The following is a 16,012-nucleotide window of genomic DNA, read 5'->3' as shown; positions in this document are numbered from 1 at the left end:
AACTCGGCTCAGAACACGCGTACCACAACATCCAGGCGTGACACACGTGGGGCTGGGCAGGTGAAGGCACGGATCCAGTGGTGATGCGAGAGGAATAGGGGGATAAAACCAGAGAATGGGAGGGGTGTAGGGGCTGGAGGGGGTCACGGAGATGGGGAGGGATGTGGGGGCCGGAGGATGTCACAGAGACAAGGAGGGGTGTAGGGGCTGGAGGGGGTCACGGAGATGGGGAGGGATGTGGGGGCCGGAGGATGTCACAGAGACAAGGAGGGGTGTAGGGGCTGGAGGCGGTCACGGAGATGGGGAGGGATGTGGGGGCCGGAGGATGTCACAGAGACAAGGAGGGGTGTAGGGGCTGGAGGGGGTCACGGAGATGGGGAGGGATGTGGGGGCCGGAGGATGTCACAGAGACAAGGAGGGGTGTAGGGGCTGGAGGGGGTCACGGAGATGGGGAGGGATGTGCGGGCCGGAGGATGTCACAGAGACAAGGAGGGGTGTAGGGGCTGGAGGGGGTCACGGAGATGGGGAGGGATGTGGGGGCCGGAGGATGTCACAGAGACAAGGAGGGGTGTAGGGGCTGGAGGGGGTCACAGGAACAGGGAGGGTGTGGGGGGGCCAGAGGGGTTCACAGATGGGGAGGGGTGTAGGGGCTGGAGGGGGTCACAGAGATGGAGAGCGGTGCAGGGGCCGGAGGGGATTACAGAGACGGGGAGGGGTGTAGGGGAGGGAGGGGGGTCACAGAGATGGGGAGGGATGTAGGGGAGGAAGGAGGTCACAGATGGGGAGGAGTGCACGGGCCAGAGGGAGTCACAGAGACGGGGAGGGGTGTATTGGCTGGAGGGGGTCACAGGGACGGGAGAGATGCCCCCACCACAAGGCCCCACTCACCACAAACCACTCGACCATGACATTGCCGTGGGAACCGGTGATGGTGTGAGTACAGGGGATGGTCACACTGTGTGTCACCTCCGCATCCACCTGTTCAGGGAGGGAGACCTCCACAGAGCCCAGGACTCCTGGTGGGGCAGAGGGCAGTGTTAGACGGCAGACCCCTTCCATAGGCCGGGGGCCAAAACCAGCCCGTTGCCCTCCTCTCGTTCCCCCCCCCCGCACTCCCTACCTCCCATCTCCCCACCCCATTCCCCACCCCATCTCACATTCCCCTCCCCATCCCCCCAGCTCCCATGACCACATCTCCCAATTCCTACCCCCATCTCCCACCCCCCATCCCCACCCCCCACCCCCATTTTCCAAACCCCATTTCACGCTCCCCGCCCCCCACCCTCCTGCACCAGACCCGGGGGTCTGAAATGTCAGAATCCTGCCAATCTCTAACCAACAAACATCAGAGAACACAGGAGCTGGTCTCTCTCTCTCTCACACACACACACACACACACAAGCACACTCACATACACACACACACGCGTGCACACACACTCACATACTTGCACACAGTCACACATTCTCACATTTACACAGTTGCTCACCAGTTCACACACACACATGCACACAGACACACGCTTGCACACACACACGCTTGCACACACAGGAACAGTGAGTGACTCACCCACTGACACACCAAGGCATTTCCCCAATCTACAAGGCACGTCAGGAGTGTGATGGGAATTCTCCCCCCACCCCCAGAGGCTCAGTGCACCAAGAAAAATTCCTGGCTTTTGAGGGAATGGAGGGAGAAGGGGTTAGTGCAGGGAGGTGGGGCTGAGGGAGCAAATCAGCCCTGAATGGGGGAGGAGGGCTCAAGGGACCAAATGGCCTCCTAGTTCTTATGTTTCAATAAGGTCACTGGGCATTCTCTCAAACCCCCGTGGGTATCTGACCCAACCCCTCTACATACACCAACCCTCTCACCCCATGATTCAAGCCAACGCCCCTCCTCTGCACTGCCTGCTTCCTGCCTTAACACGAAGACTAAGCTGTACACGAAACAGCAATGTTCTGGGGCGGTCTCACCACTACTCTGCAAGGTTGCATCAAAACTTCCCAACTTCTATGTGCCATACACCTTTGAATTTTGGACTCTTTACCTCTCGTTGTCTTGGTGTAGCAGCCAGCATAATCAAAGACCCCACCTACCCGGGACATTCTCTCTTCTCTCCTCTTCCATTGGGTAGAAGATACAGGAGCCTGAGGGCATGTAGCACCAGACTTAAGGACAGCTTCGACCCCACTTTGATAAGACTATTGAATGGTTCCTATATACAATGAGATGAACAATGACCTCATGATCTACCTTGTTGTGACCTTGCACCTTATTGCACTGCACTTTCTCTGCAGCTGTGACGCTTTGTACTGTTATTGTTTTCACCTGTACTACATCAATGCACTCTGTACTAACTCAATGTAACTGCACTGTGTAATGAATTGACCTGTACGATCAGTATGCAAGACAAGTTTTTCACTGTACCTCAGCACAAGTGACAATAATAAACCAATACCAATATTCCATTGATCTCATTACTTGCTGTATGTGCATGCCGGTGCCAACATTCTGTTGTACAACAACTGTGTGAGGGGCTGGGGTCCCACAAAGCTGAGGTCCTGGGGGGATGGGGTCCTTTGGGATGGGGGTCTGGGGGGAATGGGGTCTCGTGGGATGGGGGTCCTGTGGGATGGGGGTCCAGGGGGATGGAGGTCCTGGAGAACTGGGGTCCCGGGGGGTTGGGGGTCCTGGAGAACTGGGGATGAGGTGTCCAGGCGGGATGGGGTCCAGGCGGGATAGGGTCCAGGCGGGATAGGGTCCAGGCGGGATAGGGGTCCTGGAGAGCTGGTGTGACCGTTCCATCTGTCATCTCTCCATCGAGAGCACTACTCTCTGGAGGGGTGGAGACGGTGGTTGGTGGCCGGATGTGCCTCTGTGCTGCTCAGTCGTCTGTGGAGAATTGTAATGAAGCTGGGATGAATTGTGTAAACACTGCAGCACTCACTGATTCATCTGGGGCCTGTGAGTGGCAGAGGTCTCACCACCCCCTCTGGCAGCCTCCTCCCCCTACATTCCACACATCAACCTGGCGATGGGGAGAGGCCCCTGGGAAACAGGGAGATCGGGCCAAGGCGCTGGTTGTGATCCAGAACACCAGGTCTCTATGACTTTACAGCACAGCTCTTCGGCTTCACGAGCCGGTGATACTTTAAGGGAAGCGGCCATCTGCCAGCAGTCGACAAGATTTATCCAAAGGCAGCAGGTGCACCCCTCCAGCTCTCTAATCCTCCTACAAAGACCGCCCCGCTTCAAGGTTTCTGTCAAACTTCCAAAGGGAGTCGGGTTACACATGGCTAAGATTAGCAGTGGTTTCTGTGACCAAGGAGAGAAGGCTGCCTGCAGTGCAGGGGTCACCAGAGTAAACTCTTACACCATCGGTAAACATGCTCAGGGAGACAGCAGTGATGGTTTAACCACAGCCATGTGTTCCCACTGATCTGAGACCCTCCCTCACCCTCAGCCATCAACATTATCCATGGGGACAAGATTCCAGGACAAGTGAGGAGTGAGCACTGTGGGAGGGGTGGTGGGGAGGGAGGGGCAGTGAGGAGGGAGGGGCAGTGAGGAGAGAGGGGCAGTGAGGTAAAAATGCCATGGGAGGGGGGGGTGGGGAGGGAGCACTGTGGAAGGGATGGTGGGGAGCGAGGGGTGGTGAGGAGGGGGGCAGTGAAGAGGGAGGGACAGTGAGGAGGGAGGGCCGCGCTGTAAGGGGGCAGTGAGGAGGGAGCACTGTGGGAGGGGGGTGAGGTGGGAGCGCTGTGGGAGGGGGGTGAGGTGGGAGCGCTGTGGGAGGGGGGTGAGGTGGAAGCGCTGTGGGAGGGGCGGTGGGGAGGGTGCGCTGTGGGGGGAGGACGCAGACGCTGCACGTAGACAGGGTCAGGCCTGTGTTGGGACGGCGCTGCCGCTCAGTCAGTGCATGGCTGATGCGGGCGATGTGGTTCCGCCTGGGAACTCACTGAGAAACCATGACAACACCCGACACAGCCAGTTGGAGGTCACAGTGACACCGGCATCACTCCTGGACTTGCCTCACACTCACCATCTCCCCACTAAACCCACCCAACAACCCCCCCCCCACTCCCATCGACTAACCTCCCTCCCCTTCTTCTCCCATCCCTCTCCTTCCTCCATCAGTGCACTCCTCCCAAAGCATAGGGGCAGCACAGCTCCGATACAGAGTGAGGCTCACTCCGCACTCTCCCGTCACACACTCCTGGGGTCAGACACAGGGTGAAGCTCCCTCTGCACCGTCCCATCACACATTCCCGGGATCAGACACAGGGTGAAGCTCCCTCTGCACCGTCCCATCACACACTCCCGGGATCAGACACAGAGTGAAGCTCCCTCTGCACCGTCCCATCACACACTCCCGGGATCAGACACAGGTTGAAGCTCCCTCTGCACCGTCCCGTCACACACTCCCAGGATCAGACACAGGGTGAAGCTCCCTCTGCACCATCCCATCACACACTCCCGGGATCAGACACAGGTTGAAGCTCCCTCTGCACCGTCCCGTCACACACTCCCAGGATCAGACACAGGGTGAAGCTCCCTCTGCACCATCCCATCACACACTCCCGGGATCAGACACAGGGTGAAGCTCCCTCTGCACCGTCCCATCACACACTCCCGGGGTCAGACACAGAGTGAAGGTCTCTCCACACTGTCCCATCACACATTCCCAGGGAACACTTTATACACAGTGTGAAGCTCCCTGCATTCTCTCCTCAATCCCAAGGGATTTGTCCCACTTTCCCATGCTAGTGAGATCTGTGCAGTCCAAATCTGGTTGCCGCCTGCTGGTTATTTTGGGTTTCCTTGTACTCACAGGGGAGTTGTGTGACCCTCTGCACTGGCACACACAACTGTTCTCATGCTCAGGAGTGGAATGAGGTCTGATGTCACTGGGCAGTTGGAGAGGTCACACATTGGTAGGGACACAGCACAGAAACAGGCCCTTTGGTCCATCATGAACATGCCAACTTCCCCTCACCTACACCAATCCCATTTGCCTACATTAGGACCAAATCCCTCTATACCTCGTGTCTGTCTAAATGTCTGAAATGCAGCGACTGTACGTGACTCTGCCACCTACTCTGGCTGCCAGTTCCAGATATCAGCAACTCTCTGTGTAAAACACTCACTCCTCAGATCCCCTCTCCCCTTAAACCTGGGGCCTCCTGTTTTGGTTGGGGGGGGCGTGGGTAAGAGAGAGGAGGGGGAGAGGTTAGGGGAGGTGAGGGGGAGGGGAGCGTGGGGGTGGCAGGGAGAGGTGGAAGTGGGGTCGAGGGGAGTGGGAACTGGATAGTCAGTATGGAGATGGAGAGTGAGGGGGGAGGGAACTTGCATCCAACTGAGGGACCTTCAGGAGGGGGCACAGGCTGAGGCCCCCCACCCGGACTAATTACATCCCAAGTTTGGGAGAGCCCCCTCTCTCACCCCACCTCCCTCCCTCTCCCCTCCTACCTCCCTTTCCACTCTCTCTCCCCTCTCTCTCTCTCCATCACCCTCTTTCACCCTCCCCACTCCCCTTCCCCTCCCTCTCCCCTCTCTCAGCCCCCCTCCTTACCTCTCAGCCCACCACTGCAGAGTGGACCAAATCACTGGATCCAAGCCCATCCCTTCTCCCAAGGGTGCTCCTGTTGAGCTTTGACTCAGGGTTGGGTAGGGAGACACGGGGACAACCTCTGGCCTGTCGGTAGGCCTGACCAAGCTGAGAGTTGCCAAGCTTCAGGACTAGGCCTGTTCTGTCGGCCCAAGCACTATGGAATGTTTCCCACAACCTTCTCTCACCATCCCAACCGGAGGGAGGCGGCTCAGTGGTTGGGGGGGGGGCAGCATTTAATCATCGACCAAAGCCCCTCCCTCGCTCCATTGATACCTTCCCACCAGCTCTTTCTGGAGCAGGGAGGAGAGGGGGGAGGGAGGAAGGAAGGGGGGAGGGTAGATGGGGGAGGGAGGGTAGATGGGGGAGGGAGGGGGTGGGGGACAGATGGAGAAATGGGGAGGGAGGAGGATGGAAGTGGGGATGGAGGGGGACGGGAAAGGGAGGGGGAGGAAGGGGTGAGGAGGAGGGGGGAGAGAGCAGGGAGGGAGAGGTGGAGAGAGTGGGAGGGTAGGAGGGAGGGGATGGAAAGAGGGATGGAGGGAGGGTGGGAATGGATGGAGGTAAGGTAGAGGGAGAGGTGAGAGAGAGAAGGACAGGGAGAGGGAGGGTGGGGAGGTAGGGTGGGGAGGGGGAAGTAGGAGGGGAGAAGTGGAGGGGAGAGGGGTGAGGGGGATTGGGGACGGTGAGAGGATGGGTATTTCGGGAGGGGGAAATGGCAAGGGGAAATGGGAGGGGCAAGTGGGAGCGAGAGGCGGGATTGGGGGAGGGGGAAAGACGTGGGAGGGGGAAGTGGGAGTAGTAAGTGGGAGTAGGGAGGGAGATTTGGGGAGGGGGCAGAACTGGGAACTGTCCTTGGCCGAGGTCAGGTTCCAGGAGAAGTCAGACCTGTGTTGGATTGAGACACAGTGGCCTGTGGCCTGGTCCAGATCAAGGCCTGGGGCTTGGTTTGGTTCAAGGCCTGGTCCAGATTGAGGCCTGGGGCTTATTTGGGCAATGAGAGGTGGGACTGGAGAACGAGGATATGGGCCGGATGGGTTTACAGAGACAGGGAGGGTTGTAAGGGACAGAGGAGTTTACAGAGACTGGGAGGGGTGTAGGGGGCTGAGAGGTTACAGAGACTGGGAGGGGTGTAGGGGGCTGAGAGGTTACAGAGACGGGGAGGGGTGTAGGGGGCTGAGAGGTTACAGAGACGGCGAGGGGTGTAGGGGGCTGGGAGGTTACAGAGACGGGGAGGGGTGTAGAGGGCTGAGAGGTTACAGAGACGGGGAGGGGTGTAGGGGGCTGAGAGGTTACAGAGACAGATAGGGGTGTAGGGGGCTGAGAGGTTACAGAGACGGGGAGGGGTGTAGGGGGCTGAGAGGTTACAGAGACGGGGAGAGGTGTAGGGGGCTGAGAGGTTACAGAGACGGGGAGGGGTGTAGGGGGCTGAGAGGTTACAGAGACAGATAGGGGTGTAGGGGGCTGAGAGGTTACAGAGACGGGGAGGGGTGTAGGGGGCTAAGGAGTTACAGAGACAGAGGGGTGTGTAGGGGGTTGAGGAGATGGGGAGGGATTTGGATACCGTTGTGAGTTGCTGGGGGAGAAGTTGCCATAGTGTCGATGGCAATGGGTCAGTCACAGTCTGTCCGAGGGACGGGGTCGGTCGCGGGCCGTCCGAGGGACGGGGTCGGTTGCGGACTGTCCGAGGGATGCGGTGTGACTGCAGGGAAGGGTGATGATTGTCTTGTCCCTCCTTTTCTCCCTACCCTGTGCATTATACCCAGCAGCCCCCTACATTCTGTGAGCTCCCTCGCCGTGGGAGCGAGTTCCACATTCCCACATTCCCCTGAATTCCCGAGTGGATTATCAGCGACTGGCTCATATTTCTGGAGAGGTATTTGGCCATATCAGTGGTTATATATAGAGGGCAGAATCTGGATATTTTTAGAATGGGAATGAAGTGGCCTTTAACTTGAATGTACAACAGCAGAGGTGGTCGTTCTGTCCCTTGTTCCTGCTCTCCCACTCAATGATACCCCGGCTGATCTCCTCCCTCAGCCCCACCTCCCTGCACTAACTCCATCCCCCTCAATTCCCACAATAACCAGGAATCTCTCTTGGATACACTGAACCTCCGGGGAATTCCTGAGATTCCCTGCCCTCTGGGTGAAGAGATCCCTCCCCATCTCTATCCTGAATGACCGACACCTTATTCTGAGACGGGACCCTAGTCCCAGACTCCCCAGCTGGAGAAACACCCTCCCCACACACCACCCTCCCCTCATTTTCTAATGAAATCCTCTCTGATTGTAAACTTCACAGAATCCAGTTCCAGCCGACCATCCCTCGTCCCAGTAAACAAATTTCTGGGGGAACTCAGTGGGTCGGGCATCATCTGGGGTCATGGACAATTGACTTCCAAACCCTTCATCTGGACATCTTCCCTGGACCCAAGTCTGGGACCCATTCTTCACTGCACTCCCTCTGGGCAAATCCATCGCTCCTGAGGGAGGGAGACCTGACCTACCCACAACACCTGCCCACAGCAACATCTGCCCACAGAAGCATCTGCATGGCAACACCTGTCCACAGCAACACCTGCCCACAACACCTGTCCACAGCAACACCTGTCCACAAAAATATCTGTCCACAACACCTGCCCTCAGCAACACCTGTCCACAGCAACACCTGTCCACAACACCTGCCCACAGCAACACCTGCCCACAACAGCAACATCCACCTACAACAACACTTGTCCACAATACTTCAGAAGTGGTCTCAGTAAGGCTGGGCACTGCGGCGACAAGACCATGAGACACACACGATGGGGAAATGTTCCTGGGAGAGTGTCCCTGGACAACCACAGGTAACTGAGACTGACCAGACGCAGACACTGCAGGGACATTTCGTCACCAGGCACAGTTGCTGACATATACACCTCAGTTACCCCAAGTGCCCAGAATGTATCCAGGGTGTCTGTGAGGCAGGACACTGGCCCAGGGTCATATCCAAATCTCTCTTAAATGTTACAATTGAACCTGCATCCACCACTTCCGCTGGCAGCTCGTTCCACACTCTCTGAGTGAAGAAGTTCCCCCTCAGCTTCCCCTTAAATATTTCGTCTTCCATGGTCCCATTCCCCAGAGTCAAACAGCGACAGACCTGTACCCACCTGTACCGTACCCCAGAGTTATACAGTGACAGACCCGTCCCCACCGGTACCGTACCCCAGTGTTATACAGTGACAGAACTGTCCCCACCGGTACCGTACCCCGGTGTTATACAGCGACAGACCCATCCCCACCGGTACCGTACCCCAGAGTTATACAGTGATGGACCCATCTGCACTGGTACCGTACCCCAATGTTATACTGCGACAGACCCGTCCCCACCGGTACCGTATCCTGGTGTTATACAGCGAGACCTGTTACCACCGGTACTGTACCCCATTGTTATACAGTGACAGACCTGTCCCCACCAGTACCGTACCCAAGTGTTATACAGTGACAGACCTGTCCCCACCGGTACCATACCCCAGTGTTATACATACCCAGATAAGCCCTGCAGACTGCCCCACAAATCTAAACTACCACACCACAGGAAGACACAGGTTCCAGTGGAAATCTGCCCAAGATCCAGCCTTTTCCAGCCTATGCAGAAGGATATCGTTCCTGGGATTTTTATTAAGGGCAGGTGAAACTCGAAGTCTTTCTTCTCCCAAGTGAACAATGTGATGTGAGAACTTCCCTCCAGAGCCTTCTGTCATCAGCTGGCTGAGTCTCCAGTGGGAGGGGATACTTAAAGCAGTCAGTGCCTCAACAGAAGTGTTCTGCAGATCCAGCTGGTCTCTGGCTAGCTGTCGACATCAATCAGGGCCAGTGCCTTGTGTGTCGACAAACTTTCCTCATATCTCACTTCCTTCCCCTCAACACATTCATGGAATCCCCGGGAACAGGCGCATCAGCCCAGTAATTACGCAATGAGCAGCTGACTCGATCCTCAACCCATCTTTATTAAGACCAGAGAGGTGTCCAGGCCCTTTGCCCTCGAACCTGCTCTACCAACGTATCGTTCACTGTCAAACTGAACCTTATGTTCTCCCAGTTCCTGAAATACAATGTCCTCACCAGTACTGTTCAGTGTTATACAGTGACAGACCTGTCCCCACCGGTACTGCACGCCAGTGTTATACAGCAACAGACTCATCCCACCGGTACTGTACCCCGGTGTTATACAGTGACAGACCTGTCCCCACCGGTACTGTACACCAGTGTTATTACAGTGACAGACCCGTCCCCACCGGTACCGTACCCCAGTGATATACAGCGACAGACATATCCCCACTGGTACTGTGCCCCGGTGTTATACAGTGATAGACCCTTGCCCACTCGTATTTTACCCCAGTGGGGTTCTCCCCACTTCAGTGTAAAATGACCGCCATTGGGGATCTGTCCCCTGGATCGAGACTCTCTCACTAGGGGAGGTATCTCCACATCCGCTGCCCTGTCCTCTCAGAGGCTGAGACACAACCTTTGCAGCACCTTGTCTCAGGGACGAGCCCAGTGAATCTCTCCTGGACCAATCAGTCTTTTGTTAAACAAAGGGAGTGGAACCATACACAGTTCTCCAGGTGTGGTCTCACCTGTACCCTGTACAACTGTAACAATACAGGCAGTCAGCATTCACCTTGTCACACTGCCAAGGCACCTCCACCCTGCTCTACCCCAGCACCTCCCACCTTCCTGACTCGACAGCTCTTCCCCCGAGGACTGGAGCCTCTGTGAGGGATCGCTGCTTGAAAGGTGCTGTGACCCTTCACACTCTGTGGGATGGTGCCTTTATTTACTCCAGAGATGGCCGTTCACCCCCCATAACCTGCAGAACCCTGGGAGGAGGGGAGCTGAAAGGTGCTTAATTACAGAGCTCAGCTCGGGGAATGTAGAGCTGTAGCAACATGTTCGGCATTTGATCCAACCCTCCACCTACCACTTCAAACCCCCATTAATCAACACCGCCTGTCGAACAAAGCCTCCCATTTACATGAAGCAACAGTCGGGGCAGTCACTCCAACCTTCGCACCCTCCCCCAACCTCATGGCCTGTGTCCTATCTCTTGTGCCGAGAGCCTTATCCCAGGAATGCTCGGAATCCCGCTCTTGGCTAACCTGCCGAGTGCCCAACCAGCAGTCTCAGAGCTCGTCTGGGGAATGTAACAAACCTTTCACTCCACCCCGCCCCAAACCCCCCACTCCAACTTCTCCCTCCCCCAGTCACTAACAACCAGCTGCACCAGTCTCACACTACAGCTGGGCAGCTGTCAGCTCAGGGTGACTGACAGGGAGACTTGGTCTGTAAACACGGGTGAAACAGAGGGGGGGGGAGAGGGTGGGAGGGGGGAGGGGGGAGAGGGACGTAGGGGGAGAGAGGGAGGGAGGGAGGGGGAGAGATGGAGGGAGAGAGAGGGGGAGAGACAGGGAGAGAAAGGGGGAGAGAGGTGGGAGAGAGGGGAAAGAGGGGGCAGAGAGGTGAGAGGGAGATGGGGGAGGTGGGGCAGAGGGGAAGAGAGGGGGGAGAGGGGGGAGAGAAAGGGGGAGAGTGGGGGAGCGGGGTGAGGGGGAGGTGGAGAGGGGGGAAAAGAAGGGTGAGAGAGGGGGGAGAGAAAGAGAGGGAGAGAGAAACGAGAGGGTGGTGGGGAAAGAGAAAGGAGCTGGGGAGGGAGAGAAAGGAGCTGGGGAGGCAGAGAAAGAGGAAAGAGCAATAGAAGAGAACGGAGTGGGGAGAGGGGAAGGGTTAGAGGGAGGGGAAGAGGAGGGGATGAGAGGGAAGGGGAGGAGAGGGAAGGGGAGGAGAGGGAAGGGGAGGAGAGGGAAGGGGAGGAGAGGGAAGGGGAGGAGAGGGAAGGGGAGGAGAGGGAAAGGGAGGAGAGGGAAGGGGAGGAGAGGGAAGGGGAGGAGAGGGAAGGGGAGGAGAGGGAGGGGAGGAGAGGGAGGGGAGGAGAGGGAGGGGAGGAGAGGGAGGGGAGGAGAGGGAGGGGAGGAAGGGGAAGGGAAGGGGAGGAGAGGAAGGGGAAGGGAAAGGGAGGAGAGGGAGGGGAAGGGAGGAGAGGAAGGGGAAGGGAAGGGGAGGAGAGGAAGGGGTTGGGGAGGGGGGAGGGGATGAGAGGGAAGGGAAGGGGAGGAGAGGAAGGGGTTGGGGAGGGGGATAAGAGGGAAAGGAAGGGGAGGAGAGGAAGGGGAAGGGAAGGGGAAGGGGAGGGGAGCAGAGGGGAGACAGGTGGAGGATGGGAAAACTGAGAGGGGGAGAGATGATGGGGAGAGACAGTGGGTCATGTGTAGCAGAGGGTGGGGCAGGGGGTTTGAATTGGGGTTGGAGGCGAGGGAGGGAAATAAGGAGAGTGGGTGGAGATGAGTTGGGGGAAGGGGTAGGGAGGGAGGGTTGAAATGGAGGGGAGGGTCAGGCAAGGAGAATGAGACAGCAAGAAAATGGGCAGGAGCAGGAAATCTAATGTATTAAATGGAGAATTTGGATGGAGTCCAGGAAAGAGAGACAGAGAGAGAGAGAGCACAAGCAGAAAGTAGAGAGGGTAACGGGGGGAGATTGGAGATAGTGGGGGGGCAGAGGATGGAGGAGTTGAGTAGTTAGAGTAGAGAAGGTAGGAGAGGGGAGGGATCGAGATGAGGCAGAACAGAGGGAGCAGCAGAGATACAGAACAAGAAACACTCTGCTGGTCAGGCAGCAGAGTGAGAGAGAGAGTTAACAGGCATTCCCCATGGAGTTAACGGCCACTCCCCATGGAGTTAATGGTCACTCCCCACGGTTAACAGATGGGGAGAGCGGAGAACAGGAAAGGGAAGGGGAGGAGAGGGGAGGTGGGGGCAGAGAGGGGGAGACAGGGAAGGGAGACTGGTGGGGAGGAGGGGGGAGAGGAGGGTGGGGAGGAGGGGGGAGAGGAGGGTGGGGAGGAGGGGGGAGAGGAGGGTGGGAGAGGAGGGGGGAGAGGAGGGGGGGAGGAGGGGGGGAGAGGAGGGGGGGAGGAGGGGGGGAGAGGAGGGGGGAGAGGAGGGGGGGAGGAGGGGGGGGGAGGAGGGGGGGGGAGGAGGGGGGGGAGGGGGGGGAGGAGGGGGGGAGGGGGGGGAGGAGGGGGGGAGGGGGGAGGGGAGGAGGGGGGGGAGGAGGGGGGGGGAGGAGGGGGGGGAGGAGGGGGGGGAGGGGGGGGAGGAGGGGGGGGAGGAGGGGGGGAGGGGGGAGAGGGAGGAGGGGGGGAGGGGGGAGGAGGGGGGGAGGGGGGAGGGGGGGAGGGGGGGGAGGGGGGAGGAGGGGGGAGGGGGGAGGGGGGGAGGGAAGGGGAGGGGAGGGGGGGGAGGGAAGGGGAGGGGAGGGGGGGAAGGGAGGGGGAGGGGGGGAGGGGGGGAAGGGAGGGGGGAGGGGGGAAGGGAGGGGGAAGGGAGGGGGGGGAGGGGGGGAGGGGGGGAAGGGAGGGGGGGGAGGGGGGGAGGGGGGGAAGGGAGGGGGGAAGGGGGGGAAGGGGAGGGGGGGAAGGGGGGGAAGGGGAGGGGGGGAAGGGGGGGAAGGGGAGGGGGGGAAGGGGGGGAAGGGGGGGAAGGGGAGGGGGGAGGGGAGGGGGGAGCGGAGGGGGAGGGGGGGAGGGGAGGGGGGAAGGGGAGGGGGGAAGGGGAGGGGGGGAAGGGGAGGGGGGGAGGGGGGGAAGGGGAGGGGGGAGGGGGGAAGGGGAGGGGGAGGGGGGAAGGGGAGGGGGGGAGGGGGGGGAAGGGGAGGGGGGGAGGGGGGGAAGGGGAGGGGGGGAAGGGGGGAAGGGGAGGGGGGAGGGGGGAATGGTGCAGAGAGGATTGGTGCAGTGAAGGAAAGAAAGGGAATGGTGTTGGGAAGGAGAGGGGAGCGAATGAGAGGATTTAGAAGAAAAGGAAGGAGAGAAAATGAAAGGGTGGAGGAGAGAGAGAGAGGGAGGAGAGAGGGAGGGGGAGAGAGAGAGAGGGGGAGAGAGAGGGGGGAGAGGGAGAGAGGGGGGAGGGAGAGGGGGAGAGGGAGAGGGGGAGAGGGAGAGGGGGAGAGGGAGAGGGGGAGAGGGAGAGGGGGGAGAGGGAGATGGGGGGGAGAGGGGGGAGAGGGAGATGGGGGGAGAGGGAGGGGGGGAGAGGGAGGGGGGAGAGGGAGGGGGGGAGAGGGGGGGGAGAGGGAGGGGGGGAGAGGGGGGGGAGAGGGAGGGGGGGAGAGGGGGGGGAGAGGGGGGGGAGAGGGAGGGGGGGAGAGGGGGGGAGAGGGAGGGGGGAGAGGGGGGGAGAGGGAGGGGGGGAGAGGGGGGGGAGAGGGGGGGAGAGGGAGGGGGGGGAGAGGGTGGGAGAGGGGGGAGAGGGAGGGAGGGTGGGAGAGAGAGGGGGAGAGAGAGGGGGAGAGGGGGCAGAGGGGGGCAGAGGGGGGGGAGACGGGGAGAGAGGGGGGCAGAGGGGGGAGACGGGGAGAGAGGGAGGGGGAGAGAGAGGGGGGAGAGAGGGAGGGGGGAGGGGGGAGAGAGGGAGGGGGAGGGGGGAGAGAGGGAGGGGGGAGAGAGGGAGGGGGGCGAGAGGGGAGAGAGGGGGGAGAGAGGGAGGGGGGAGAGAGGGGGGGGAGGGGGGAGGGGGGGAGAGGGGGGAGGGGGGGAGAGAGGGGGGGGAGAGGGGGGGGAGGAGGGGGGAGGAGGGGAGGGGGGGAGAGGGGGGGAGGAGGGGGGAGGGGGGGAGAGGGGGGGGGGAGAGAGAGATGACCATCTCGATGTAAAGGAACCAGCAGTTGAAACAAAGAACCCAGATGGATTGCAAGAAAGTATTGTGAGTAAGTGTGTCTCTCTGTAAGTGTGTGTGTGTGTCAGTGTGTGTCTGTGAGTGTGTCTGTCCATGTGCGAGGGTGTGTGTCTGTATGCTTGTGTGTGAGAGAGCCTGTGTGTGTCTGTCTTGAGTGTGTGACTGTGTATGTATGCGTGTGTATCTGTCTGTCTGTGTGACTGTGTGTGTGTGTGTGTCTGTCTCTGTGTGTATGTGTATCTGTCTGTATCTGTGTGTCTCCTTGTGTGTGTCTGTGTATATGTGTCTGTCTCCTTGTGTGTCTGTATCTGTGTGTGTGTGTGTGTGTGTGTGTGTGTGTGTGTGTGTGTGTGTGTGAGAGAGAGAGAGAGAGAGACAGAGACAGAGAGAGAGAGAAGGGGGGGAGCGAGAGCTGGCGAGGGGCGAGGGGACTGAGACGCAGCCGAGAAGTTTGGGTGTTACTGATGTCGGCTGCGGAGAAAGCTGGCAGTCGCCGGGCTCTGCGGTCCTGCGGCAGAGGGAGAGAGAAGAAGAGGGAAGGAAAGCGGGATCGATAGAGGGACAGAGGAGAGGGAGAGAGGGAAGGAGTGTGGGTCGATGTGCGGGAGCCGCCGCGACACCTGCGCAGACCGGCGCCAACTTTCAACTTGGGCGGTGTGGCGGGAGTCGGTCCCGTCTGTGGATGTGGGGCGAGGGGGTGTGAGGGGTAGGGGAGCGCTCCCCTCCCTTACCTGCGGCCGCCGTGACCAGCAGAAAGATCTCGGCGAGCAGAGCCATGCCGCCCGCAGTCCGCAGTCTCAGCTCCCACTGCCCGCTCGCTGTGACGTTCTCCGAGAGTCTGCCCTCGGCAGCCGGCAGAGGGAGGGGGAGGACCCAGCCACGGCTCACCCTCCACCTCCCCGTCAAGGACCCCAGCAGCAATCATTCGTTCCGCGCCGTCATCACTCGACGGCGGCAGATGCAGCCCCGAGCCCCTTGTTACAGATACAACGGGCACGGTCCTCAGCTGTGATCATCGCCCCGAGGGAGGGAAGGAGGGAGTATGGAGGGGGAGAGAGGGAGGGATGGGGAGGGGTGGGAGGGGAAGGGAGGGGGAGGGGCGGCGAGAGGGGGACGGGGGACTGAGGGAGGCAGGGGGTGGGCAGGGGAGGGGGAGGAACGGAGAGAGGGGGATGGAGGGAGGGGTGGGAGGGGGAGGGGAGCAAGGGGATAGGAAGGGGGAGAGGAAGGGAGGGAGGGTTGAGAGGGGAGAGAAAGGGTGGGGGTAGGAAGAGGGACGAGGAAGGAAGGGTGAGGGGGAGAGAGGGGCAGCGTGTAGGGAGGGAGGGAGCGAGAGAGATTGAAGGGGAGAGGGAGAAGCTGGGAAGGGAGGGCGATGAGGGGGAGAGAGGGAGACGGAGGGTGAGGAAAAGTCGAGAGTGAGGGGGAAGGTGAGGGAGTGTGAGGATGGGAAGTCAGGGAGAGAGAGGAGAGGGGGTAGGAGGGTGGAGGGAAATAGGGAGGTATGGAGGGGGTGAGAGGATGGAGAGAGGAGAAGAGGGAGGGGAGGAGGAGGTGACCTGCACATGTATACACCACATGTTCACACTGTATACACATACCACTCTCACATACATGTACACATGCTT

At 59.8% G+C, this 16,012-nt stretch overlaps 1 protein-coding gene across 2 annotated transcripts in view; it reads right to left on the bottom strand.

Annotated features, from left to right (window-relative positions):
• LOC127587283 (basal cell adhesion molecule-like) overlaps window positions 1-15,313 on the bottom strand; it is a 37,940-nt gene extending 22,627 nt beyond the window's left edge. The window contains exons 1-2 of one of the 2 annotated variants that reach the window (XM_052045579.1): window positions 15,116-15,313; window positions 889-1,016 (exon numbers count right to left, since the gene is read on the bottom strand). In XM_052045579.1, coding sequence (XP_051901539.1) covers window positions 889-1,016; window positions 15,116-15,161 — 174 coding nt within the window. In that variant the 5' untranslated portion in view covers window positions 15,162-15,313. The remainder of the gene's footprint in view (window positions 1-888; window positions 1,017-15,115) is intronic. The other variant, XM_052045580.1, reaches the window with a different exon arrangement.
• Window positions 15,314-16,012: the final 699 nt, after the last annotated feature.

The sequence above is a fragment of the Pristis pectinata genome, chromosome 39, assembly GCF_009764475.1.
Source record: "Pristis pectinata isolate sPriPec2 chromosome 39, sPriPec2.1.pri, whole genome shotgun sequence".
Lineage (NCBI taxonomy): Eukaryota > Metazoa > Chordata > Chondrichthyes > Rhinopristiformes > Pristidae > Pristis > Pristis pectinata.
The sequence above is the reverse complement of the archived record's forward strand: the minus strand, read 5'-3'. Positions and strand labels throughout refer to the sequence as shown.